We start from the raw sequence: 27942 nt of genomic DNA on the forward strand, positions 1-27942 counted from the left end.
TTAGAAGTGACGTGTATTGTATTAGTATTTGTGTGCAGTAGTTAGTGTGGAAGCTCCCTTTAAGTGGAGAGGCGCTGATCGTGCGCATGCGCGGTGCGCAGGTCTCCTCGTGATGACAGCGGATGACAGCCCTGTTCGCTCCTGCAGCAGCCGCCGTGAGACCCACTGACCGCCGACAAACTCCTCTTCCTGACGCCACAAATCTCATGATCAGCCGCCCTTAGAGGCACTGCGAGCAACCAGCGCAGGGTAACCCACGCTAGGTAAGCCGCCGAATTCACGTTAGCGCGCGTCGCGAGGCACATTCGTCACACTTTGGGGAGCTTGCAGCCCGAGGCTAAGCTAACGCGGCTAACCAGCTAGCTTAGCTGACCGTGTTTGACTAGCAGGCGTTAGCTCGGGTTAACTTGGTTAACGTTAGCAGGCGGCTACATTGGCTAACTTCACCGGTTAAATCGGCGCTAACTCGAGCTTCTTCTTCACTCGTACCGCTTTCACGGCTCGGTCTGACTTCTATCAGTTTGTGACATAGCAATTAGCTGGCTAAATATTAGTTATGTCGTATATTTGATGTGCTGCACGGCTCGTCCGGCGATAAAGAGGCAAATAAAGCTCGCAGGCGACGTGCGAAATGAATAATCGACGTAACCTCTTGTGATTTATTGTCCTCAGTCGGTCAGTCTGGGTCGTCCAGGGCTTCATCAAACCAAGGACACAACAACCTGGACACATTGTCGGTGTTGAATGTTTACCTTACATTTTAGTATCCAGTGTGCCTCCGCCCACATGCCGAAAGTTATAGTCATGTATATTGTACAGTTAGACACGATCCTGCTGCTTAGGCCAGGAAATGCACCGTCAGTTATCACTATTCATGTTTTTAAATTTGTAATATCACAGTATCTTTTGATTTCGTACACTCGAGCTGTTTTATGTTTGTCTGAATGTAGTGATTTGTCCCATTTCTATGTGTTAAATGAAATATTTTACACTAACATTGACACAGATGCAGTGAGTTGCTGGGTAAGCTTTCACCCATTCAACATCAAGTGACTTATTTCAGAGATAATATGAGTTATATATTACATTCCAGTAAATACATTTTGGGCACAGTGATAATCAGGTGTGACTAAAGCACAGTAAAGGGGACTCTCTTTCTATATCGTGGTGACTGCACATTGCCTGGAAATGGGGTCAATCAAGGTTTAAGCAAGGGATCACTTTAATATTCAAGTGTGACCAGCAGATCATTCTTTTTGCTTTGAAATGGGATTTACAGTTATTCCTGGACTCATGCATTACTTGAGAGGATACATGTTTCTAAAGGGTTTTTTTTTTCTCCAGTCGGTACGGGAATGAATGCCAGTATTGTTGATATGGATTCCAACATTAGTACCCTTATACTTGGTTTAATGTAATCCTCCACCTCCAGTCTGCTTCATTCATTCCTCCAGGAAGTTAACAGGACACCAAGCTGAAGAGCGAGTGTTTGTTTGTTTTTTTTCTTTTGTCAGTGTAAGTCAAAACATTTACCTCAACTGTATTGTGACAGAGCTCGTTTAAGTTTAAGGTTTTGTTTTGGGTAAAATATTTGTGTATTCATATTCAACAGGATTTCTACGATCTCTCTGAAGCGGTTTCATTCTGTATTGTATATTGTGTTTTCTCGGCATCAATTACTTCATTTTTATGAGTTTGTTAGGAAGCTTGGCTGGATTTAAAATCATTCCTCAGATAAGAAAAACATCCAGTTTGTAACAGAAATGCAATAAAAATGCGAAGTCGCTCTCTTGCCAGTAAACCATCTTAACTTGATTTGAACCTAATAGTGATGACACGAGTTTCAAATTTTGATCGTGGTTATATCAAATCGTGTTCACTATGAAGTTGTTTGCTTGCCACCCTGTATGTAGCTGCACATCATATTTAAATTCAATCAAGAATAGGTTCAAGATTGTGTCAACAATGCCCAATGTTGTTAAAAGCTATTCATATTTTTCGATAAGGTTCATGCTTTTACTGGAATGCAGATCTAAAAAGGAGAAATTGGTATGTTTGGTGTCACTCACAAGATGAAAGGATTTCCCAGCTCTACATCGGGACTGGTGGATGTTGTGAAGCATTCCTTTAGGGGAGTGGTGGTCCTGATTGTTGGCAGGAAAAACCTGAACGTGCTCGTCTGGACCTTACTTGTGTAATCGTCGCAGTGTTTTTAAAAACCTATCCAGAATGTAATTGCCATCAGTGGTATGCAGACGGGACAAGAGCAAGAAGATAAATCCCTAATCCCCATTCTCAAATCTCCTTTAGTTTTATTCATTTCATAATTAACAGCTGAGTAGTTGGATTACTTACAGGATACCTTTTTTTTTCTTATTGTAAATTTAAATACATCAATGTGATTGTCACCTTCGATTTAATGGAGACCGACGTTATAAAGTCATACCAAAGTTTCTGAAAGCCAAATCACACTGTGTAGCAGGTGAGTCGGTCTGTTGTAGAAGCCTTTGGCAAACATCCCTTGCTTGCTGAGAAGTGTAGGGAATTATGGGAAAAGGAAGTGTGAAGAGGATGTCTCCTCACCACAGATACGTTCTGTAGAAAGTGAAATCCTTAGAGTATGTATTTAAAAAACAAGGTTTGTTTCAGGATTCGGTTCGTGTGTACAGTAGAGTTGTGTAGTTCTTCAAAATCATGATTAGCGTTTGAAAAACAAGTTCCAAATTTATATTTTCCTTCTGACTTATGTTTAATGTTCCTGTCGTCTCATGGGTTGAAGCAGATGTTGACAGTACATGTCTCACACCGACGTTGGAGCTGCAGACTATCCCGTCAGTGGTTTGGTTTCTCTTCTGCTTTAGAGTTCCTCAGCGCTCTCCACGACTGACTCACCAGGTAGCGCTACACTGTGGATTGTGTTGCAGCTGAGGGGCACACGAGGCTGTGACAAACCGCAGTAAACCTCTGCGCTCGCCACTTAATAGCCGAGTTGCTTTTTCACTTCTGTCCAAGTATGTGAGCTATGCAGACTTGAGTACGCACAAGTCGGCTCTTAACCTGTTGATGTTTACATTCTGACGTCAGACGGAATCCAGCCAAAGTGAAGTTACCATTGCTTTTCCCCGCGGGACATAAGAAAAGTAACTGGTACATTACAAGTGGTTGTTTTCAATAACACAGGGCCTGCTTACTTCTTTTCTACTGACGGTGAAATCGGAGGGTTTCATAAATTTGCCCTCGAGCTTTTGAAACAACTGAATACAAAAGGATTTCCATGCTATTTAATGTCCATCAATTATTCTCTACAGCTCCGTTCAACTCGGACACAGGATGCCGGTGCTGGTCTCGGAGGAGTTTATGGCGAAGGCAGAGTAGAACAGTCCATCACAGAACAAATACAGAGGGAAACAATCACACGAACTCGCATACGGTCTACATATTACAGCCGTCCATTGGCTTCTAGTTCTTGTTTCGAGGCTGTGAAAATAAACCAGTGAAATCCCACTCGCATAGAGAAAAGATGCAAACTCTGCGCAGGAAAGCCTCGAACCTGGGGCTCTCACTACGAGGCGACACTGCAAATCCCTGCAGCGCCTTATTTAATGGCCGTTCATGGTCGAGCTCTCTGCTGCTTTTCTATAGAATATACACACATTTTGAAAAGTTGATATGAGTAAACACTTGGATTGATGGTTGCATATGTATTTTAAGTGCATCTCATATTTGTACGACTCAGGATATGTCCACATAGGCATTTTAAATATTTCTAGAAAGAGCCAGTCATTTTGCCTTTACCTTTTTAAATCCCATCTAGCATATGTAATCAGGACATTTTAAGGCATCTGTTGGGACTATTTTATGTTGATAGGAGTGTCATTAGCTTTTAGATGTATATTATTTTTCCTGATAGTCTGCACATTAATGTAATATATCAGCTTGTATCACAGACTCCACTTAGTGGTGCTCGGTAAAGGATTTACAGGTGCTATAAATACATGCTATTAGATATCTCCTTACAGCAGGACGATGTGTTATATTTAGATATTTAGATTTTGTCTTTGGATTATAAGAAAAAAAACATCAATGACTTTCAGTCTTTATGTTTGCAGAATCAAGCTATTGGTAAATGTGTCATTGAAACGGATGCAATCATCAGTACATTGATATATAATGAAGTAAGGTGTTGCATATTTAACAGCTTTATTGCTAAATAGCTGAATGTTTTATTCCGTGTAGGATAGCTTGTTGTTGCATTGATTGCAGGATTATCCAGCTAATATTATGTGAAGCAGCACCCCATAAATAATCTTTTATTTCTACCCAGATAAAGAAATGATCATGCTCGATGTGTATTTGAATTCATATCTGGCCCGTTTTCTGTTTTCTAACAAAATGACAATCCAGAGGAGTAATTAGAGATCCATAATCGCTGTTTTATTTAGGTTTGCCAGGGAATTCATTGTCGAGCCTATCATTATGCGTTTAAATCTGCATAACCAATTTGATTTGTCAGGCATATCAGCTCCAATGTTGTGGTTGCCTGTTAGCTTGCGAGCGAGAGTCTGCCTCGCAGCCATCCCCACTCTGAGGCACTTCTCGTCAGTCTCCCCTCATTCTCATCCCAGAGCTCCAACTCCACTGTTCAATCGGTGTTTTCAATGTCAGCAACCAGCCACAAAAGAAGCTTTTGTTGAAAGGATTCAAACCAAGAAATCTTTTGAATTTCATGCCCTCGGCTCGGGTTGTATGTTTTGGCTGTGCATATCTGGAAAAGGATGAGTGATTTGCATTTTCGGTTGCGTCGTGTCTCCCAAAGCTTGAGAAAGAGCGCGCTTTTCCCGTTCCTGGTCCAGTGTGTGAACCACACTGGATGCAAATCATCACTTCTTTTGCATTATTCAACCATCAATTACAAGCTGGTCTTAAATCGGAGTGATTCAGCTTCAAGCAAACTCGGCTAAACTAAAATATCCAATAGGATTCATGAAAAAATAAGAATTTGTCAAGATAATTTAATCTTTTGTAAATGCCAACCATTCACAAAGAATACTTCTGGAGTTCATTGGAGTGCAGATATTGGCTGACGGGGGGCCTTTTTGTGCTGAGTGTTCACATGTCCCCCCTCTGCCTGTGTTTCCTCGCTGCAAGTGACAGTCCTTCTCCCGTCAGTCCCTCAAAGATAAGCTTGTTAGGTTAATTGTTGACTCTTAAGTTGGCTGTTGGTGATTATCTGTCTCTTTGTCTCAGCCTTCATGATGCTCAGGTGACCTGTTCAGGTTCTTTGTCTTGCAACTCCTTATATGGGCTTATTTCAATAGAATTTGCGACACAAGCCGAGAGACTCCCGATGTTTGCATATTTTTCTCTCCACGTTGCCCCAGAAGACATTGAGCAATCGCTTTCTAAAGCTGATCATACTTCTCTCGACAGGCACAACAGTTCCCCTTCAACACAGCCAACTTCTATTGTTTTTATTGTTTTGCCTAATTTGACATGTTATTCACAGTTGTTGGAGCTTTTGCGTAGTTTCCCCTCCCACGTATGCGCCTCATTTGACCTGTTTCCATTGCTTCTTGTCACCGTGTGCAGATTTGACCTCTCTGCCTGTCCGAGCTGGTGAAGATGGTGAAGCCAGACATCCGCACTCTGGCCCACCACCTGAAGCAGGAGCGGCTGTATGTGGCATCAGAGAAGCAGCTGATCCAGAGGCTCAACAGTGATGTGCTGAAGACGGCCGAGAGGCTGTACAGGGCCGCCTGGATCGCCAAGCAGCAAAGGATCAACCTCGACCGTCTTATTCTCACTAGGTAAGACCTGGCGTCGCTGTTCACGCCTTGTTTTTTTTTTTTCATCCGTTTGAATTTAATTTCGCTGATTACTCACAATCAGGTTGTATGTCGTCATAACCACATTAAAAAAAAAAAGATTTTTCTTTTAGCGCCGCCACTTTCACTGGTGAAACGAAATGTAAAATGAAATCATGTGGTTGTGTAAGACTTGTGCGTTGCAAGCGTGTAATGAAATCTCTGTCCTGCAGTGCGGAGGCCTCTCCGGCTGAATGCTGCCAACATGCCAAAATGCTGGAAGACACGCAGTTTATTGACGGCTACAAGACCCTGGGCTTCCAGGAGACAATCTATGGCGAGTTTGTGGCCAGGTTGAGGGAGAACCCCAGACTGGTGGCGTCCTGCCTGGTGGCGGGCGAGAGGCTGAACCAGGAGCACACCCAGGGCGTCATCCATACAGTCTTCACCTCGCTGTACGGCAACTGCATCATGCAGGAGGACGAGAGCTACCTGCTCCAGGTCAGAGGTCCTTCTCATCTCCACTGTGCAAATAGAGGGCGGTTAAGTAAGTTGAGAGGCGCTTATCCGGGTCACGCGTGTTTTCGCTTGCCCACTTCTAGGTGTTGCGATATCTGGTGGAGTTTGAACTGAAGGAGAGCGACAACCCTCGCCGCCTCCTCCGACGGGGGACCTGCGCCTTCAGCATCCTCTTCAAGCTCTTCTCCGAGGGCCTTTATTCCGCGAAGCTCTTCCTCACCGCGACCCTTCACGAGCCGATCATGCAGCTCCTGGTGGAAGACGAGGACCACCTGGAGACGGACCCCGCCAAGGTGACGGAGCGCCTGACTCCCGCCCAGCAGGAGCGCTTTGGAGAGAAAGGCTCTGAGGGCTACAAGCAGAGGGTGCAGGCCGCCGTGGAGGCCAACGAAGCCAAGCTGGTGGCGCTGGTCAACAAGTTCATTGGCTACTTGAAGCAGAACACCTACTGCTTCCCTCACAGCCTGCGCTGGATCGTGTCGCAGATGTACAAGACTCTGTCATGTGTGGAGCGTCTGGAGGTGGGCGAGGTGCGCACCATGTGCACTGATCTCCTGCTCACCTGCTTCATTTGCCCAGCAATAGTCAACCCAGAGCAGTATGGCATCATCTCAGACGCGCCCATCAATGAAGTTGCCCGCTTTAACTTAATGCAGGTGAGTGTCGGCAAGTTGTCCCCCTTCATTTCCTCTCAACTGAAGGCCGATGATTCACTGTAGAAATATAACCCCCCCCCCTTTTTTTTTTTTGGTGATCCAGGTGGGACAGCTCCTGCAGCAGTTGGCCATGGCTGATGATGATGCTGACCCGAGACGGAAAAGCAGCTTGTCAAAGTTTGATAAGGTGTGTGAAAATGCAGTAATGTTTGTTTTTTTTCTTTCTTTCTTTCTTTCCAGCTGCAGCGTTTGATCGTGTTTTCATGTTCCCTTTTCGTTGATTGCAGAATTGTGTTGCCGCCTTTCTGGATGTGGTGATTGGAGGGCGAGCTGTGGAAACTCCACCTATGTCATCAATGAACCTTCTGGAAGGCCTCAGCAGGACTGCAGTCTATATTACACATAATCAACTTCTAGCACTGGTAGGTGTTTTTTTTTTTTTTAAGTTTATGTACAACTCTAATGTATCATTTTAACAAACATTGTTTGAAGTAAGTTCACAAACTGTTGAGGAGGATTATTCAGGTAACCGGGTATCCATTCTTCTTCTATAGCCACTTTATCCAAGTTAATAGTCAAAAGGATCTGGAGCTGATAATTATCAAAAAACGCCGGTACATCCTGGACTTTCCATGACGGGGCCAACAAACTGAATTGTATCATCAATAATCTAATATCATGTCCTGTTGATTGTGTTTTCATGCAATCGCTGCAGTGTCCTGAGCCTACCTTTGTCGTCTCGTCCTCGTCGAGAGGCATGTGCTGCTGCAAAGTCTGAGTTCATTAGTTTCAATCGGATGCGGTCATTTTCATTCGGCACCCGCATTGACCAAATAGCAAATGACGCTGCTCATATTTGTTTGCCCATGAGTGTGTTAAGCTTAAAGCGATGTACAGTTAGTGCATTAGTGGCCCTCTGTCATCCTGTGGCCATGGCAGTGAATGTGCCACTGACCTTCGAAGTACCTAAAGCGAAGCCGCGGTGGTAATTAGATCAGTTTCATTTGCTGTAACAGCCAACATATTCCAATGTATTATCAGGCCAGGGCTGCAGTGGTGGGCACTCTGGCCTCATAGTGAGAGTGGGCTTATGGACTTTTCTTTGTTGAGTTTGTATGTTCGACCTGAGCACTCCAGCTTCCTCCCACAGTCTAAAACCTGCATATGTGGTTAATAGCAGACTCTTAACCTTAAATTCCCAGTTTGTATGACAGTCGTTGTTTGTGCTGTGAAGAACCTGTGACCTGTCCAGGGTGTATCCTCTCCTGTGTCAATAGTCAGCCGGGATCAGCAACCGTGAGATGGATAAAGTGGAGTAGCAGATGAATAGATGAATAAACAGTAGAAAGTAGTACAACCGGTTTCAACCGGTGAGCCAAACTTTGTGCACAGATTAGCCATTGTTGGAGTGAGCCAAGTATGGGCTTGCCCAAAATATGCCATTAACATAGTCCCCATTATTGCAGTGTATCACAATTCACTGTTAAATTCATAGTGCTTCGATTATGACTTGGCAGATCACATTTACAAAAGAGTCGGCCATGCAAGTCACTTGTTCCTGCAGTTGTAGGCCATGACGGCCTCGTACATGTGTGACAAACGCTCCTATAATTAACTGGCCAAATATCTGACAAACGGCTAAAAAGTTTGTTAATGGAGATAATTGAATTGAATGTTTCAAAAAGACTGAGGCATTTAAAGGCCTCATGACTGTAGTTTGATCTGATGTAATATAGAAAAACACATTTGTGGAAGGGCCGAAGGCAGCTCATATGCTCATAACCTTGTTTGTATACGTAAAAAAACAGTATAAAAGTGTTGCCGTCTTTCTTTGAAACGTATCTTGAAGTTGAACCTGCAAATAATTGGACATTCCGAATCAGACCTGTTTCACAAGGAGCGCGTCTGGCGAGTGCAAACCTGCCATCAAGATGTCTTCCAAATGTGAAATCATTCCTAACAAAGAGTGCTTCTTCCACAGGTGGACTTTGTTCGGAACGTGATGGCAGGCGACCACCTCCGAGAGGAGGAGCACGTGGCCCTGGAGACCCTGCTGGCCAATGTGCCCCAGTCTCGGACCGTGAAAAGCAACAGCCTGGAGCTGACCCCCTCCAACACCCCGCAGCTCTCCCCAGCCACGACTCCTGCCAACAAGAAGAACAGACTACCCATAGGTATCGTTTCTCACTGCCACCGCACCTCTTTCATCTCGGAAGGCGTATTTCCAGATGTCCTGAGTCTGTTGCAATCTCTTGGAATTTCTTTCCCGATGTGATGGTCTGAAGGATATTTTGCTCTATAGAAATCTCATGATTTGAAGCTGAAAGTGTAAGATGGTGTCTAATGAGCAGCAAAGTAAACAAGTGGAGTTGAGTGGCGATGGCTAGTGAAAGCCTGTGTTTTATAGGAAGCTAATGAGCTACTTCTCAGCTTGTTATAAAGATAATTAGCATGGCCTGGATTGAGGCTCAATTACAGAAATGACAACCAATTAAATTACCAAATATAAATGAACTAATTTTAATTGGAATGGATGGAAAAGATGCATAGATTACCTTCATTAGCATTTCCAAGACAAATTATGCTGTAGCAACACCCCCTTAATTAGAAATGAACCACTTGTGCTTGAAATATGACAGTTCTGTACACAGTATTGAATTGATACTTGGAACTATTTGAATTCTGAGATGTACTCTGTATTCTTTTTCCAACTCCCTTCCTTGTCCTTCTCCTTCTCTTTTGTGCTGCCAATGAATGACCAGGACAACACTTAGCCGCTATAACATCCTGGGACCCCACAAGCGCCGCTCTGTCTGCCCACATACCATTAGTAACCCCATTTGGTGGGTAGACTGTCGAGTTGCTGTAGAGGTGGAGCGAGAGAGAGAGAGCGAGCGAGCTTAACCCGTATTGTATCTGTTGTGTCACCTGCTGGATAACGCCATCAAAGCACTAGTTCATGCTACAGGCTGCACAATAACCACGCTTTGTAACCCAGCACTGCCGCCCTCCATGCTTGCTTTGCCCTGCATTGTGATTTTGAACAAGGATGTTTCCTCACTTCTTTTGTTTCTTCTAAGTCCACCTCCCCCCTTCTTTTTTTTTTTTTTTTTTGTTTGTTTGTTTGCTTCCTCATTCAGCGGAATACGGCTTTGCATTACCAGGTAGAGTGGAGGAATTGAATCAGTCCTCGATCCTTTTGAGGTGTGGCTAAAGTAAAAGAGAGGCAACTCAAACTTCTGCATTTATCATCTGCAACCCTGTTGGCATTTTTAAATGGCTAAATCTGCTTATCTCACACAGGGCAAGGGTGAGTTTAATTATACTGATACTATCAAAGATTCTGTGTGATATTTATCAGCTCACGGTTCTTGAGGCACAAATTCAGGTCACGTGAAAACACTCCAGTGAGACATTATTTGAAAAAAACAAAAAAAATGTCAAGTAGCTTGGCCTTTTTTGCCGATGATTTTAGACTTCATAATTTACCAATTCTTGAGTGTGCCTGTGTTGCCTTGTCCTGGTACCAACATTTATAGATTATAGCAACAGCTCTTTATTACTGAGTGTCTTTATTATATTTATCACAGAAAATAAAATTCATGCTTTAATGAAAACAGCTTTGTTTGTAAAGACTTTCTCCTTTTAAAAGCAGTGTGATAACGTTGTATTTTGGTTAGTGATGTGATAACTGGGTGTTACTTTAGAAGTAAAACTAAAACGTATACTATGTTTAGTATAGCTCTAAAATTCCAATATTGGTAATGTGTCTTTAAAGTAGTATTAAGTGGGCAGAAGATTCTTTTTTTTTTTGGAATCCACATTTTTATCTCCGAAATTATACAAACAGATTATGTGGTGTTTGTCTTGTTATACAAGTTCTTTGTTTCAGTAATCGCAACCTATCTAACATATACCATTAAAAAGAAAACCCTCTTTTCAAATGACATAAGTAACTTAAATGAATAAGTTCCCAATTCACATTCTGAAATGATCGAACATTTTCATACTTGGAAAACTAACCAAATTTTTTTTTTTAAAGTAAGTTCTGATTAACATTTACAAATGAGATAACTCATCTTCTGTCATACCAGAGCATAGTCTCATCACGGTGCAAGTTTTTCCATGTCTATTTTGTTAACTGATAAATACATTTTTCCAGCTTATGTTGAAATCTGAACTCTGTAATAAACTGCTCGCAGTCATTCTCATTAAATAGGAATCACAGCCGCTGGCAACTCGTTGGTATGGCATGGAGTATGAGGGTCTCAGTTGTCTGTATTCCAGCTTTTGTGCAATTAATGTCAATTTTTCACAAGTACTATTGGGTAGTTTGTTTGTTTTTGTTTTGTTGCTGCCAACTCTTACTTGTTCCAATTCAAACAATAATACTGGTTGCTTTTCTGTTGACTTCCACTCACTGAACCACAGCTGCTCGTAGCCGCAGTCGTACCAACATTGCCCAGGAGGGGGAGGCAGAGGCCAGCTCCCAGGAGTCCATTCAGGAGGTGGTGCCAGAGGAGGTGCTGGTGATTTCACTAGCAACCGGTCCACAGACCGTCCCCGGGATGATGTCAGAAAATGAGGTAATGGGACTTGAATTAATGCACTCATTTACCGGAGAGATGATGATGTGATAAAACCAATGTCATATTATTTTATCGTCACTGAAGGAGAGCAAGACTTTTTAGAGTCCGTGCCATGTATTTCACCGTTCTTTATGCGAGCTTGATATTTAATTTAACTCAAAAGAAATGAGGTAATGGCTCCAATAGCAAAAAAAAAAATTACTCCTGTCAACGGAGGTTTGCAGCCGGATATAAACAAAAAGTGTTGTGTGTACTCTGCTGTTTTCTAGGTGTTGAACCTGCAGATGGCAGATGGGACCCAGGGGGATGGGCATGCTGATGATACCAAACTGCACGGCAAACCAGACAAAACCTTGCGCTTCTCACTCTGCAGTGACAACCTGGAAGGCATTTCAGAGGGTCAGTCTGAAGTCTGAGCACACGTGATGCTTAAAGGCGACAAAATACAAGTTATCTGGACCTTTTGCATGGCTGTTTTGATTGTAATGTATAGTATTTTGATGTAATCAGTCGTGGTGCACAGATAAATTGTTTATAGATCATAAGGTTCTGTTTAATCTGTGCAAAACTTGATGGTAGTTTAAAAAAAACAAACCTGAATTCATTTTTTTTTTGTTTTGTTTTGTTTTGCTTCAGGTCCATCCAATCGCTCCAACTCGGTGTCCTCTCTGGACCTGGAGGGAGAGTCTGTTTCTGAGCTGGGAGCAGGACCGTCGGGGAGCAACGGGGTCGAGGCGCTTCAGCTTCTGGAGCATGAACAAGGTAAGCAATAAGCATGGACCCTCTGACACTGAGAGCCGGAGAAAGAGTGACGGGCCCAGTTTAACATACAGCGTGTCTCATTCAGCGACCACACAGGACAACCTGGATGACAAACTGCGCAAGTTTGAGATCAGAGACATGATGGGTCTGACAGACGACCGGGACATCTCTGAGACGGTCAGTGAAACCTGGAGCACCGATGTCCTCGGCAGCGATTTCGACCCCAATATGGATGAAGATCGGCTGCAGGAAATAGCAGGTGGGACATTGCTTTGTTACTGTTTTTCGTAGTTTAAAAAAAAACCCAGATATAACCCCTTCACAAGGATATTGTTTCACTTTTGAGGAGATATTTGCTGATTTTATAGAGTAGATTAAGGGAAATGTCATCACCTTGTGGTAAGTGGGTGAAACAGCGCTGAATTGCAGCTCCCATGTTCAGCGGAAGTTCTACCAGGAACTGCACCAGACTTGCTTCACATCTGGGACACTTTCTATTTCAGTTCTTGGTTATTAACATTAATGAGTTGATGGCTTTGTAGTAGTAGTTATCATAAAATATTGTTTTGTCCAATTGTCCTGAAAGATGTCGACTTTCTAAATTTGTATCCATGTGAATAAACTACATATTTCATCAAATCTTTTTAAAAATTATGTCAATTTACCAGTACTTTAAGGGTATTTAAGTATTTAAGTTGGACAATTGAAACATGCATTCACCACAGGGATATGAGTGGTTTATAAAAATAAAGTAGAAGTGAAAGTGGCCATTGTCTCACCAATCTGCCAAGTGCAATACAATAAAGATTTCTCTCAACAGTTTTAGGTGTGTTTCTGCCATCAAATACAATATTTCCTATTATTTTTTTTTAATGAAATAATCGTTTGTCCTACTTCCAGCATCTGTGGACACCCTGGACAAACACCAGACAGTCGTACTTACTCACGTGTGTCACTCACTACCTCTGGGAGGAAAACCCTTGCAGTCACATATGGAGAGAACATTCAGTCTCCACACAAAGGCCTCCAACTGACCTCCAGAATGCTCACTATTACATCACTGTGTCTGCAATAATTGGTTGGGGGTGGGAAAGAGTGGCCTAAAAAAGTATTCAGTGTATAATCAGTCCACCTAAAGTTATGCCAGTCAAGCATCTATTTCTACACATGACTTGATATTCTCCAGTATGCAACAGCTGTTGTCAAAATATTTGATTCTGGATTTCATTCACGCCCTGTCCTCCTCCTCTCTCCTTTGCCTCCGTTTTTGTTCAGCCTTCCCCCTGCCCATCTCTTTCCCTCCCTCTCTCTCTCTCTCTCTCTCTCCCTCTCTCTGACATTCACTCAGTCCCTGCAGTCTTATTGACCTTGGTTCCTTCTCATTTGCATCCACCATTTTTCATTCTTCGGAATATGGCGTTGGGGGACTTTTCCATCATTAAGTGAATTTACAGCGATTTCCTTATGTGTTTTCTCCAAGGGATTGGGTTATGAGATGCACATTAAATATCCATTAATACCTCATTATCCCACTGATAAGATTACCATGATAATGAGGCAGAAATTCTAATTGTTTCACTTCTTGTTGTGCCACTCATTTAATCATCCACCTGAAAGACAAGTACTCTGCGCCCCTACCTTGAAGACTGTAAACACGGACAGCGGGATAGAGCTCTCCCACTGCCAACGAGAGCCCTGCCCCCGCCAACCGCCGTACACACTGTTGCCCGGGTGCTGGCATGCGTGTGCACTCGTGGTGCGCGTGTGCTACGAGCTGGAATCATTACGTACCGGGGGGGGGGAGCGCCGCTACCACAGGTTGATTTTTGGTTATGAGCCGTGGACATTGACTCCCACTCACACCTGCTAGCCCCCCCCCCCCCCCCCCCCCAACCCCTGCATTCTTCCACCCTGTTAAGCCACAGCTTACCAAATGGAGATGGAGGGACTCTTGAGCTGAGGACTTTGTGGGAGGCTGGACAAAACAGTAATTTGGTTTTGAATAATGCCGGGTTTAATCAGCTGCTCAAAGTCAGGGCCCCGGGGGCCAAGGCAGGGTGAGATATTACCATTAACCTCCGACCTTTGGCACAGTGGTGGACCTGCCTGTGGGTCCCAGCATGAAATGCTCGTGACCTCTGTGTCCCTGTTTGGTAAGCTCACTCTGTCGGAACCCTCTTCCAACAAGTCATGAGTTTGTAATATATTTTTTGCGGTTTTGCTCTGTTTATAAAGTGATACCTGAAGGCGTAGAAGTGACGGCGGAGTTAAATTTTTAACTAAGATGCACTATATGAATCATCAGGTATACGTGAGTGATTGGTGGACTGAAAGAATTTAACTGATCACTTTGAATCGTTCTCAAAACAAAAAGGCTGAACTTTTGCATTTGACATATAGCTGCTTTTATATTTTGTTTGAAAATCTTAAGAGAAAATTACACAATTATAAGCTTCCAATATTTGTGTAGTAAATATTTCACACAATAAACTAGCTTTTTAAAATCAGTCAACATTGACTGAATTCAATGGCTGGTTGACTGAGGTAGTAAAGCTTTTGCTTGATCTGTAACATTTTGGAGAATCATGAAAATCTACAAAACTTCTTCTTCACACTTCCAATTTCAACTATGTTCATAACACTTTACCTTTCAGGACACCAGTTCTTTTCTATATTTTTAGAAAATATAAGCCAAAAAAAAGATGTGACACTGTCAACTTTTTATCGAATACAAACAGCGTGTTTAATTTCCGTGACCTAAATAAAAATTAGAATATTCCACAATAAAACGCTTGAGTTTCTATTTTAAAGGATGCTCATATGTTTTCCTATGATTGTAACTGTTGGCTTCTTGTTGGACTAAACCTCTGAGTGTGCTGCTGAAGGAGCGTAACTCTTTGTCTCTCTCTCGCTCTATTTCTGTTATCCCAGGGGCAGCTGCAGAGAACATGCTTGGCAGCCTGCTGTGTCTTCCTGGCCCCGGTTCAGTTCTCCTGGACCCCTACGGCTCCACCATCTCCGAGACCACGAGCGAGGCCTGGAGTGTGGAGGTCCTGCCCAGCGACTCAGGTGTGGAGCCAGGGTTTTTTTTTTTTTTTTTTTTAGCTGGATATTGTTCTTTCTTTTCCCTCTGGTTTGAATGCACGTGTGTGCATGTTTTTATTCCGTGAATATAGTGGGGGTTGGGGCACCAGGTGTGGTTTTGCGCTACATTCCACACCAAAAATGTGTGCATGCATCTGTCATCATATTTGTATGCACTTGCTTGTCTTTCAGGGCAGATCTGCCCGTGCCAGTAAAAGGCAGCTTAGAGTTTCCTTAGAGGGACCACCAGGTGTGTTTGCACCTGTGGTAGAGCGGTGGGGAGGAACGCACAAGGACAGCAGCTGTCCTCAGTCAGTTTACATGGTGTCAGTTCTTTATATGGATAGTTTTAACATGATGCTGCTCAAAGATTGGTGTACATATTCTGTTGTGTGATAATCGTTCATCACTCCAGTTAATGTCTGCTGTGTGGTTGTTTTGAATATTAATGCCACGTTTTAATTTATACACCCCACGATGTCTCCTCTGAAAAGTACAGATTGAACCTTTTATTATTTTGAGAGATTACTTGCTTGACTCCCCTTTTGTAAAGCAGTGTTTTGTGGAAATAAGTAGGGAGCATTATTAACATTTTAAAGTGTTTCTTTGAAAACCTTGGGCCTCATTTTAATTGAAGTAGTACACCAACTCAATATGTGCAGTGCAGAAATGACATGCATTAGTGTCTTTATTGCTTTTTGTTGGGTTTGCTGCTCCTATTCTGCTCAATAACGGTGTGATCGGAGGGTTTGCTTCAAGTGGAGCGCTTGTTTCATGGCCAGGCAGCAGAAAACTACACTCTGAAGAGCACTTCACCAACACATTATTACTAACGAGCATGCAAATGAGTACTGCTGTTAGTATGGAGCCTCTGGGTTCGACCCAACTGCTCCATTGGGTCGCCCCAAGAATTGGCCAAAGTAGCTTTATGGTTTGGATTGGCAGTTATAAGACATGATAATATATGCTTTGTTTGATTTCATGCATATGTGCACACATGGTTTCCAAGTAATCATAACCGTGGAGGAAGTGCAGTCAGAATGACCGCCTCCAGCAAACTTCCATGAGCGCTTTGGGTTTTGACTCCCATTTTTAGAGACGCACACCTCTCTGCCTCTGTCATGCCTGAATCAAAGAGGAAAATGATTGTTCTTTCCTTTATTTACTTCTGGTGTTGATTTGCAGAAGCCCCGGACTTGAAGCAGGAGGAGCGTCTGCAGGAGCTGGAAAGCTGCTCTGGGGTTGGCAGTACCTCGGATGACACGGAGGTCAGAGAGGTCAGCTCGCGGCCCAGCACACCAGGCCTCAGTGTTGTTTCAGGTAAAAATCCATTGACCCCATCCCTGCCCTTTTCTATAACTACACTGTACTTTTTCTCTTTGAAACTGTTCTATTTCTGCTTTTGACTCCATAGTTCTTTGTTGTTTTGGCGAGTCCTTAATTGACTCACACCTGAGACTTGGTTTAAATGACTGTGTTGCTCGCTCCCCTTGTTCATGTACAGAATGGTCATGTTGCCGGGAGGGTTGTTAACCAGCGCAGCGGGGTCAGTTTGAATTTTTGTGTGCGCCACAGAGGTTAATGCCGGTTGTCTTGTGTATGGGCTCAGGTGGACGAGCTACGCTGACATGCATGAAGTAGTATTGTAGATTAAGAAGCCAGCGGTGACGTTCCTGGCTCAGCTCACAGGCAAGCGTCCCGTGGGATTCAGCCGATGGATTGTCTGCGTCTGATGATCACTCTTATTTGTGCCTTTCCCTCAACCCATGGGAGCTTACGCTACCAATTTAGAGTTCCCAGTGGGTTCCCATCTGAGAGAAACCATACAGCATAGTCTAAAGAGAAAAATATCCTCTTTTGTTTCTAAGCCTTTGCATATGCAACACTGTTATTTGGGAGCTGCCAGGCTAAAACAGCTCACTGCAGAGGCATTGCAAAGTGACTTTTGTCCTGAATGTCACCAGAGCTGTTCCTGTTGTCTGTGGGTGCCACAGGTATCAGTGCAACCTCAGAAGATATCCCTAACAAGATCGAGGACCTGCGGTCAGAGTGTAGCTCGGACTTTGGAGGGAAGGACTCTGTGACCAGTCCAGATGGGGAGGAGTCAGGCCACGGTAGGAGACTGTCACATTCCCACTAGGCTGCCGAAGCCATCAGTCTCGTGTCTATCTGGTAAAAACGGCTTCAGCCAGAGCGATCCATCCCTGTCACTTGTACATCTGTCACCCAACTAAATCACTGTGGCGCTCGCTTAATAGGTAATTGTAGTTTAAAGTTGCACTGAAGGGCAATAAATACTTTAAGCACACAAGGGTGTTTTACTTTTTAAATTGATATAGCGGCACGTTTTGAATTAACACTTGCACCCCAGTTCTGTGTTTGCACTTGATGCAGTAAACTCTGTTAATTGTCTCCTGTCCTTTATGTGTTTGTGCAGGAGCACACCATCTGACATCGCCACCGTCACAGGCTGATTCCTTACTGGCCATGTTTGATCCCCTCTCCTCTGCTGAAGGTAATTTGCACTCTCCGAATGCTCCACAGCCAATGAGAGCTGGAAATGATTATCATTAAATCCCTGCCCTAATGTCGTGGAGTCACAGAACAGCTTGAGCAGTGTGAAATTAACCAAAAGAGTGGCTGTACCCCTCACCCCAATTACTGGACGTATTATTAGACGTGCAAGTGAAATGTCACTTCGTTCGTCTAATTCAGGACCCCAAATTATTCGTTGCGGCCTTTGTTCCTGCTCCGATGCATTTTGTTTGGCGTGCAGGAGAGGGGAGTAGTTGCGAGAAGAATGGTAGTGGCTTGTGTGTCTGTGGCAAGGTGAAGGGATGACAGGTTGAGAGACCTCACCCCAGGCTCTTTGGCACTGTCCCCTCGTCCCACTGTGCTCATGGCACGAAGCTGCCTTTGGAAGCTTTTCAGGAGAGCGAGTCTACCCTTGGAACAGGTGGCCTACCGACACCCAGGGCTCGTCTCCCACCAACATCTCTCTTTAGCACTCTCCCCACATTTGAAGTGGTTGTTTTGTTTTTTTTTCTTCTGCTGATTATTTGTATTTTTTGGCAACTGTTCTGTTGAAGAAAGTGTTGTTGTCTCGAAGTTTTGTAAAAATCTTCATGGTACATTTAAAGAAACATTCTATTGAGGCAAAAAAAAAAAATTTAATACATTGAAAACAAAAACAGAACAATGTATATACACTCTAAATCTTTTTCCTTGTCTTATTCCTCAGGCTCCTCCACTGGGACAATCGTGAGACCCAAAGTGCACTATGCCAGGCCCCCTCACCCTCCCCCCGACCCTCCTATCCCTGAAGCCAGTGCCCTGGGGCCGGAGGCACGCCACTCTCTTTTCACGCCCCACTGCTTGGCGCAGGCCGAGTTGGAGCACACCAAGCAGCGCCACTCCTTCCCCGACAGGCTGGTCCGCAGCCGCAGCTCTGACATCGTGTGCCCGGGCCGCCGGCCCACAAGTGACCCCGGCCTTAACCGGCGGGTCGCGGTGGAAGAGCGCGACCCCGCCGGCGCCTTCGCCTTAGGACCGTCCTCGTCCCCCAGCAAGGACTCCCTGAAAGGAGAGGTAAACCAGCGGCAGTGGGGCTCGCAAGTACTGACCGTCTTTCTTATATACTCTCGTCCATTTTGATACCAATGTTCTGTTCTGTGTTTGAAGGTTGAGGATCGGAAAGACAGTGACGACGAGAAGTCTGACCGCAACAGACCCTGGTGGAAGAAACGCTTCGTGTCAGCCATTCCCAAAGGTAGAAGACGAGGCCTCGTGGTCATTTTGAGCATGCCCTCTTTTCTAAACTGAAAAATGTAGTGCGGTTCATTTAAAAGCGATGTTTTACTGCCGCGGCCCTTTATTTTATTTTTATTTCTTTTGTTGCGAGAAGGGGAAAAAGTTCTCTTAATCACAACTGACAGAAAATATCACACTTTAAAGAGCAGAGCAAAAAGCAATTTATAATGTGAGAAAGAGAATGATGATCCATGTTGTCCCCTCCATCGCTGATGTTCCAGTTGGAAAATGATGTTTCTTGTTGTTTGAAGTTACTCCAGAGACGTGTCCAGTCCTTTTTCTCTCAGGTCTCACTAGCCGCAGATTTATATAGACTTTTCAAAGCTAATCAGTCATCAGAGGAGCTTTAGCTGTGTAGATTGTATGGTTGTAGCCCTCCCAGCAGTGCTGTCAGCCAGCGGCTAATGGTCATTAGATAGACCTCTCTGTCATCAGCACTGATAGATGACACATCTCTTGTTGCAGTTCTACTCTGCGACCATCTCTCATACATCTGTCTGCGAAATAATGAGCTGTGCCCACATGGAATGACTGCTTATTACTCTTTGAGATAATGGTATTTCTTAAGTAAACAATAAATTGACATTCTGAAAATGGCGGGCTGTGCGCATAATATGGAAAGCCGTGGTTTCCAAACCACCAGTGTGACGTCCAGCCCGTTGTGTTTGTCCTGTTGCTGTGCACGGTGATGCACAGTCCGCTGACCCTCGAAGTGGCAGCCCGTGCTTGAAAGGCCAACCCTGTCTGTTGTGTTCCTCACAGTGCTGTATTGGACGGCTGAGAGTGATGTCCCAGGTAACGCTTTCGCGCTGTCGTCATTGAGCGAGCTTTACTGCCGGAGCCAGCGGCTGCGTGCCATGCTGCTTTATAGCTGCTGCCTTTAGAGCCGTAGATCTGTGACGTGACATGGTGTGGCCTGAGTTGACACGCTCACACTCCTCATCCATGCATCCGTTTTGTCATCCTCCCTCTCCATTTTATTTCTTCATTTTACCGTACGCAGAACACAGAATATCAATGTAGGTGTTTCACCCAACGTTCTCCAGCGTATGTCACTTTGTTTGTCCTGTTGGCGTCTTTGTGTTAAAAGGCTGAGCGGCAGTCTGATTGTCTACTCCGACATACACTTAACCTTTCGTAACAGGTTACAGTGGACCGCTGTGATATTCTGCTGTGAACAAAATGTACACTTCACCATCTGAATGTTTTCTTTGGCTTCTTTCTTGGTAAAGTTTTACATGAGACTTGTGCGATACTGTTTTGGTGCCATGCATCACATTGAGATTTTCCATTTAAACTACGGCTTGTTTAAAGATACTGAAGAAACACCTCAGTGGCTGACCGCAGATGACCCACAATCAGCTTGTCATCAATAGTGAAAGTGATTTTGCTTTGTGTCTGTAAGTCATTGTGTTGTTTTTTTCCCCCTCAAAGCTCCAATTGCTGCATTTAGGAAAAGAGACAAACAGGAGAAAGACGACATCAACCAAGAATGTCTTCCACAAGGTCAGCGATGAGCCGTCTTATCACTACTGAAATAGAAGCAACATTGTGAATTAAATTTTAATGTGATTGAATCTTTCAGATGACCCCGTGCCCAGACAGAACTCTCAGGCCCAGGCAGCAGAAGACATCCTAAACAAGTACAGGAATATTAAGAGGACCAGCCCGAGTGACGGAGCCACAGCTGGAGCCTCCTATGATGGTGCAGGAGGTCAGGAGAAAACAGGAATGTATGCATGCGCACCCTTTTGGCAGACAAGATTCTTATTTTGTGTGCTTTTTTCCCCCCACAGATCTTTGTGGTGAGGACAATGTGCACGACTCGCCTCGAGAAGACACTCTGCAGAACATTTCCACCGATGACCTCCCGGACTCCGCCAGCCAGACGGCGCAGCAGCATGACTCCAAGTTCTCTTTCAGGTCACACACACACACACACTGAACCCTTCGCGAAATTGGAAAACAACCATTCACTTTGTATTTTTTCATAGATTGTACTAAGCAGATGCTTTAAAAAAAAAAAACATGCTGTGGTTTGTCTTGCAGTGATGCAAAGAAGAAGTTGAGACTGGCCTTGTGCTCTGCAGACTCTGTGGCTCTTCCCATCATGGCTCCGGCAACCACTCGGAACGGGTTGCCAGATCACATGGATCCTGAAGGTAGGAGCCCGAGAGCCCCTGTGGCAATTCCATCGTGTATTAGTTTCTCAGCTCACACCACTTTTCTACTCTACTTGCTTTAATGCTGAATTGAGGGGGTGTGAAAAGATCTTTTAGTGTCTTTTCAAACAGAGTGAACATCATTTTTTTTCGCATTTTTCTTTTTGAGGCATCAGTGCAGTGAAAAATGTGACTGCATTTAAGTCCGAGTCAGTTCACCCGATGCCGGCCTGCGCCTGACAGATATTAATGCTTCGCTGGTGATGAATAAGTGGTAATAACATACATTCATTATGACAAACTATTCAGCCAAAACATGTTGAACAACAAGTTTGGAGACTGTATTAAGTTAGTGCTCTTGTAAAACTTGCCGTCCAGAGCGGAGACCTCTGTCACGTCTCCGTAGGGAGCAAGGTGCAGGCCTGTGAAGTTGGCAAACATCCAATTTTCTGAAAGTGTCCTTAAGCAAAAGCACCAAAGCTGTGCCACCTTCACCTTCGGAATCACCTCTGAAGCTTTGGGGCAAAGCAGACGGAAGTGAAGAATGTTGAAAGAGAATTTACCATATGGTGTCAGTAAAATATCCCATGATTTAATAATCATACTCGCGTGTGCGCGTAGATTGGTTTTGGTTTATGATTTCATCAGAAAGGACACGAGTGCTCTTCAGAAAAATAGCGGCGGCGCTCCCACACGGTCTTCACGGCAGAATCGGGTGACATCCTGTGAAATCGGTTAAAACTCTAAGCCTGCCTCTGTGGCTGTCTGTCACGTTGCCACGCGGAGGTTGATTAGATTGCGGCGGGCAGCCGCTCCTTTGTTAGCGCGGAGCCGCGTTGTCACCGTGTCTCTCTGTCGCACTGTGTCCCAGACAACGAGATCGTCTGCTTCCTGAAGGTCCAGCTCGCGGAGGCCATCAACCTCCAGGATAAGAACCAGATGGCTCAGATCCAGGAGACCACGCGCTGCGTCAGCCGCTTCGACGCGCGCACCTGCAGGAAGCTGCTGGCTGCCATCGCGGAGGATTACAGGTAAATCTTGGAATCCTGGAGAGATGAAGTGAGCTCCCTCAAGGCTTCCCCGTGGGTCTTTCTGCTTGTTGTCTTCTCCGTTTGATACATCATGCCAGAAAGAAAATCTGCATGCAACCCGGAGCACGCCGACAACAATTAAATCCACTTTACCTATTTTTTCCTATTTTTTTTATTTTAGGAAGCGCGCTCCGTACATAGCTTACCTAACAAGGTGTCGTCAAGGCCTCCAGACCTCTCAGGCACATTTGGAGCGGCTCCTCCAGAGGGTGCTGAGAGACAAGGAGGTGGCCAACCGCTACTTCACGACTGTTTGTGTTCGGCTCCTTCTCGAGCATATGGAGGCCAAGATGCTCGACTTCATTAAAGGTATTTGAGTGTTATTACATTCAGTGTAACCAACCAACGGCTGAGCTTATTGAATATCGAGCCTCCAGAGTACCGAGCTTCCTGACCTTCCCGTCTGTCTGTGTTGACATGCTAAACAGGATTTGCAAGGCTTTTGTTCCCCCAGTCACTCCTCACACAACAACACTTGTAAAATAGATGTTTTCAAGGAAAGATTTGCACCATCTGGCGATGATGGAGACATTTATATTTCCATTTCACTGTATTACATTTGATTGAAATGTAGTAGTCTTAATGGAAACATTATATTTAATGCCGCGGTTAGATCTGTAGTTTATCCCCCACCCCTCCCCTCCAGCATTCCAGGGGTGCACAGCAGCTGATGACAAGACGGCAGCAGTGGAGGACTTTCTGCGCTACTTGTACGGCGCCATGGCCAGTGACGCCATTTGGCAGTTTGCAAGCGAGGACCAGCTGCAGGACGCCCAAATGGCTATCGAGCGCAGCGTTATGAACCGCATCTTCAAACTGGCCTTCTACCCTAATCAGGATGGAGATATTCTCCGAGACCAGTGAGTAGCTGGAAGATCTACTTGTTTGTTACAAAGTGCTTCACTCCACACTATTGGATTTTTCTGCAGTTACTCAGTGGAGCTCTGTGGACGGAACAGAGCGCAGAGCGTCTTAGCAGGAATTCAGGGAAGCTCTTTTGTCCCGGTGTTTCTCTTCTCCACTCTTTTCACACCTGATGACAATGAAATGGGATGTGGATTGATGCATATTGTTGGAATGGATGTCTTGAGTTCACTTGGTTACTAAACTGCACACCACAAGAAAGCTCACGTTTGTTTGAATTATTTCTTTGTTTTAATGCTTCTTTGCAGTTAATGTCATTGTAGTTGATAAACCTGTGAATTTCCATGTTAAATGGTGCCACATTTGTAGGGAACATGCATTTGTGGGATAGGCAGCAGCACGTTGAAACCTTCATGGACTTACAAAACAGCAGCCTGAGTAGAGTGCATATACCGCCACGCTGTCATCTCTCCATTGAGAGGTGACAATCAGACACGGGATCGTCAGCACAAAGTTTCAGAAGCTTTAAGCAAAAGTCGATAGTGACTGCAAAGAAAAACAGAGAAGGCGTAGGAATTATTTCATAGGCCATCGCTACATACTCACCTCTGCTGCTCATCCCACAAATGCATGTTCTTTAAAAAATGATGGATGTAAACAGCCTTTCTGATGGTAAAAGGTTTATTCATTTATGGTGTAAATAATATAGATTTATTGCTGAGAAGCTTTACATTAAAGCAACGATCTTTATCATGTTCAGGTGTTAATCTGGTGAGAGTTGCTTTGTGATTTGACACAGAATCTGTACTTTTCCTTTGCGTCTCACTCCGACTTGTTTTGTCACACGCAGGCTTTTCCATGAGCATATCCAGCGACTCTCCAAAGTTGTGACAGCAAATCACAAAGCTCTTCTCGTCCCTGAGGTATCACCTGACTGCCTCCCCCCCCCCCCCCCCCCCTCCTCTCCCATCAATACCTCACATTCATGCAGGAGGCACTTGAAGCTGGAGAAAGTTGTTTGAACATCTGTTGTGAGTTGATGAGTTTGCGTGGTCGCAGGTGTACCTGAAGGAAGCTCCCTGGCCGTCCGCACAGTCCGAGATCAGGACCATCAACGCGTACAAGACGCCACGAGACAAGGTCCAGTGTGTCCTGCGCATGTGTTCCACCATCATGAATCTCCTCAGCCTGGCCAACGAAGACTCCGTCCCCGGAGCAGACGACTTCGTCCCCGTGCTCGTCTTTGTTCTCATTAGGGTAAGTTTTCCTTACTCATTCAGGTTCATCACGTTTGCCTCCATTGTTCATCGCCTGTTTTTCCTTCGAAATGACTGTAAACCCAATGAAGTGTAAAGATCTGCTAACACGTGTGCACGTATTTCCCCCATATTTGTGACGGCAATGTGTACGGCGTGGCATGAGCTTCCTTTGAGCGGCTAATGCGGGCCCATCCCCACATCTCCTCCCCTCCAGGCAAACCCGCCCTGCCTGCTGTCCACCGTTCAGTACATCAATAATTTCTACGCCAGCCGGCTGAGTGGGGAGGAGTGCTATTGGTGGATGCAGTTCACCGCGGCGGTGGAATTCATTAAGACCATCGACGATCGCAAGTGAAGCAGAACAGCCACCTGTATGGGCAGACTGCGGGGGAAGGAGCCGGGAGACTGGGAGACTTCCCAACCAACTGCTCCCTCTGCACAGCCGACGAAACCTGGCCGTCCGCCGGCTCTTTATTTGTATAGCTTGTACATAGCCAGAGACGTTGAAAGATTACAAAATATATATTACTGTACGTATGTGGACAAATCCAGGTTTTAGCCGTGCTGAAAAAAACAAACAAAAAAAACAACAACAACAAAAAAAACGGCCTTGGGGGAAAAAAAATTGGCAACGTGTAAACTTCGAACGTGATTTTGAAATAATTTTTTTTTTTCCCTCCTTCCTTTAATCTGTTTGTCTCTCCTGTCAGGTTTCCTTTTGGGGTCTGTGTTAGAAATTTTATATACACAATTACAAATATGACGTTAAATCAACTGAAACGATAATCCTATTTAAAGGGACCAGACTTCCTTGATGTGATCGCCGATCTTTTTTTTTTTTTTTTTTCCTTTTCTTTTTTTTTTTTTTTCCCCCCCGGGTGAGAGAAAAGGGCTTCCAATTAAATTACAATACAATGTTCATTAAACGCATTGTGACGTGGGGATTTACTGTGAGTGATAGTTACTGGTGGGATTTACAGACTCATAAACACTGAGATCAATTCACAATTAACCGTACTACTCATAAGATTAGTGTTTCGAACTGTAGGGCAGCTTATTCCATAAACTGTTTACTTTTGTTATATTCCCAAACATGCAGCATTTTTGGACAAAAGGGCCCACGTATTTATATGAAACGAAATGTATTTATTTCCATCATTCTATTTAATGCTTTGTTTATCTAGTTTTTAAAAAAAAGAAAGAAGCAGTGAATATACATATCAAGCCCATTCGAGATGTCTGAGGCGAGTGATATTCTCAAATGAAACTTGCCGAGACGAGTCCAGGAGGCACCTTGGCGTCGACTTACGGCTTACAGGGTCAACTCGTGCACAGAGTAGTTGCGGCATTTGTGGAAATATTGAAAATAGTGCCTTTGACGTGGGGCGCTCTGTACAGGTAGTTTGAGTTTTTTTTTTTTTCTTTTCTCTCCCCCCCCCCCAACAAAATGTAGGCATTACTCCTCCACAAAACAGAAAAGAACAAAACAAAACGGGCCAACCGCACTTCACTGAGAATCCTTAGGAACCGGGGAACATAGAAATGGCCGCATCTCTTATTGTCCCTTTAAATGCACTCAAGTTCGAACAAAATTCCCCTCTGGTGTTGCTGGATCCTACCTCAGAGTTGAAACCAATGATCCTGATGTCATACGCGGTAGCTGTCCTGCATTGGTTGAGGACTGGATCACTTTTTTTGCACTGGTTTAAAAATCGTTGGAGCTGCGAGGGGGGAACTGAGGAGAAACGGGAGATTCTGAGCTGCTGTGTTGCTTGTTGTGGTCACATCACCCTTAATTAACTCAAGCCTTTGTCTCGTGAGCAAAACGCGTTTCAGTTTCTGATGCCTGAGATGCCACGTGTGTCCACTCGGGTCGACGAGTAAACTATCGGATATCGGTTCTCTACCTCCTCATAAGTTCAAGAAAGGGACTCGTGTTTATGTGCACTTACGTTTTGTTTGGTTTTTTTTGCTCCCCATTTGGCGTGCTGTGATCTCCCAGTGTCACTGTATCTTTCCAATTCTAGTACAAGCATGTCTTTAATTAACCAGAAACGACTAAAGCTCCTTTTCTCTTGAAATCCTCTGCTTCATTTTTGTGCACGGACGTGCCACATGTATTATAGTTTGGGATGATTCTTTACTTTTTCTGGGTTAAATGGCACGACAGCACAATACACGGTAGGATAGACGAGCAAATAATCAACACTATTGACTTGTGACTGACTTGCAGTTCATGCTAAAGTGGTTGGTGTAGTATGTGAGTGTTTTCTTTCTTTTGTCCAGTGAGTGTGTGTGTGTGTGTGTGTGTGTGAGAGAGAGATGCTTGTGTGACTGGTTGACCCTCTGCCTCCTCTTGCATGAAGTCATTGAATGGTCTGCACATTCTCCCATAAGTGTAGAATAGAATTAGTGTTCGCCACAGGCCAGTAAATGGAGCCTGCAAGAGGATGCAAAGCTTTGTGTCTGTGATATCGGAACTCCTCGTTTTAATTTTGCACAAAAAAGAAAAGAAAAAAAAAAAAGATGTATTTTCCTGCAAGATTTGACAGGGAGCAGTGCATTTTCTTTATGTCCGGGCCTTTATAGTCATCTATCACAACCATATTGTGGTTCAATTAATAGTTGAGTAGTGAAATGACGCACCTGAGCTGATGAACAGTCACATTCACGGGCAACATCACAAGATGTTTTTTTTTTTTTTTCTTTTTCTTTTTTCTTTCCATTAGCCTGCAGAAGCACACGCACCAGACCCGTATGTGCGGTGCACTTCCTCGCAGAGTCGGCGTAATCAATTTGATGAGAAAACCATGCACTGGAAAATCAAGTTGCAGGTTGCATCTATACTAATTAGGTTTATGTGATGTCACTTTAATTGGAAATACATACTGCACGGATCTGATGAAATTATTTGGACCTGGCTTATGTTTCAGTGTTTCCGCTGATAGCTGAAGGTAGCAGCTACGAATGACCCCCCCCCACCCCACCAACACCACACACACACACACACACACGCCCAAAGTACTGATCAAAACAACCAAATTATTTATGCAACAATTCATGTGATTGTTTTAACGATTCTCAGCCTTGATTGTATGCAAGCCACTGAGCAGTGGTGTGAAGTGTTGCTCTGCTCCCTGTACAACTGAGCCGACAGGCTGAAGGGAGAGAAGAAGATGGAAAAGAAAAAAAAAAAAGTTTTACATCTTGCGTCTAATTTTAAATTTAATTGTGAGCTTGCACAAATATGACATGTGGGGAAATCCGGTTTGTCTTTACTGTGATTAATGCATTATGTAATTCTTTACAAAAAAACAAATAAAAGCAGAAGTTTTTTTTTTC

The 27942-nt window shown here is 44.2% G+C and overlaps 1 protein-coding gene across 3 annotated transcripts; it reads left to right on the forward strand.

The window, feature by feature from the left end:
• The first annotated feature begins 124 nt into the window (after positions 1-124).
• gapvd1 (GTPase activating protein and VPS9 domains 1) lies at positions 125-27942 on the forward strand. Of its 3 annotated transcripts, XM_080499334.1 has the most exons (28): positions 125-263; positions 5590-5807; positions 6038-6305; positions 6407-6979; positions 7083-7166; positions 7267-7401; positions 8961-9153; positions 9742-9822; positions 11411-11565; positions 11838-11967; positions 12205-12330; positions 12416-12589; positions 15262-15399; positions 16600-16734; positions 17409-17528; positions 17852-17929; positions 18656-19002; positions 19096-19183; positions 20659-20730; positions 20810-20938; positions 21021-21147; positions 21274-21386; positions 22258-22417; positions 22599-22786; positions 23124-23337; positions 24192-24264; positions 24401-24598; positions 24815-27942. In XM_080499334.1, the coding sequence occupies exons 2-28, from the start codon at positions 5623-5625 to the stop codon at positions 24953-24955; spliced, it is 4425 nt and encodes a 1474-aa protein (XP_080355460.1). In that variant the 5' UTR covers positions 125-263; positions 5590-5622; the 3' UTR covers positions 24956-27942. The 3 variants fall into 3 exon arrangements, with proteins under 3 accessions (XP_080355460.1, XP_080355462.1, XP_080355461.1); XM_080499336.1 differs by lacking the exon at positions 9742-9822; XM_080499335.1 differs by lacking the exons at positions 24192-24264; positions 24401-24598; positions 24815-27942 and adding an exon at positions 23407-23633.

The sequence above is a fragment of the Blennius ocellaris genome (assembly GCF_963422515.1).
Source record: "Blennius ocellaris genome assembly, chromosome: 7".
Taxonomy (NCBI): Eukaryota; Metazoa; Chordata; class Actinopteri; order Blenniiformes; family Blenniidae; genus Blennius; species Blennius ocellaris.

Excerpts from the sequence above, each read along its gene's own strand:
- gapvd1 (XM_080499334.1), top strand. The coding sequence starts at position 5,623 with ATGGTGAAGCCAGACATCCGCACTCTGGCCCACCACCTGAAGCAGGAG. Across the intron at positions 6,980-7,082 it reads CCCGCTTTAACTTAATGCAG|GTGGGACAGCTCCTGCAGCA; the intron begins GTGAGTGTCGGC and ends TTGGTGATCCAG. Across the intron at positions 7,167-7,266 it reads GCTTGTCAAAGTTTGATAAG|AATTGTGTTGCCGCCTTTCT; the intron begins GTGTGTGAAAAT and ends CGTTGATTGCAG.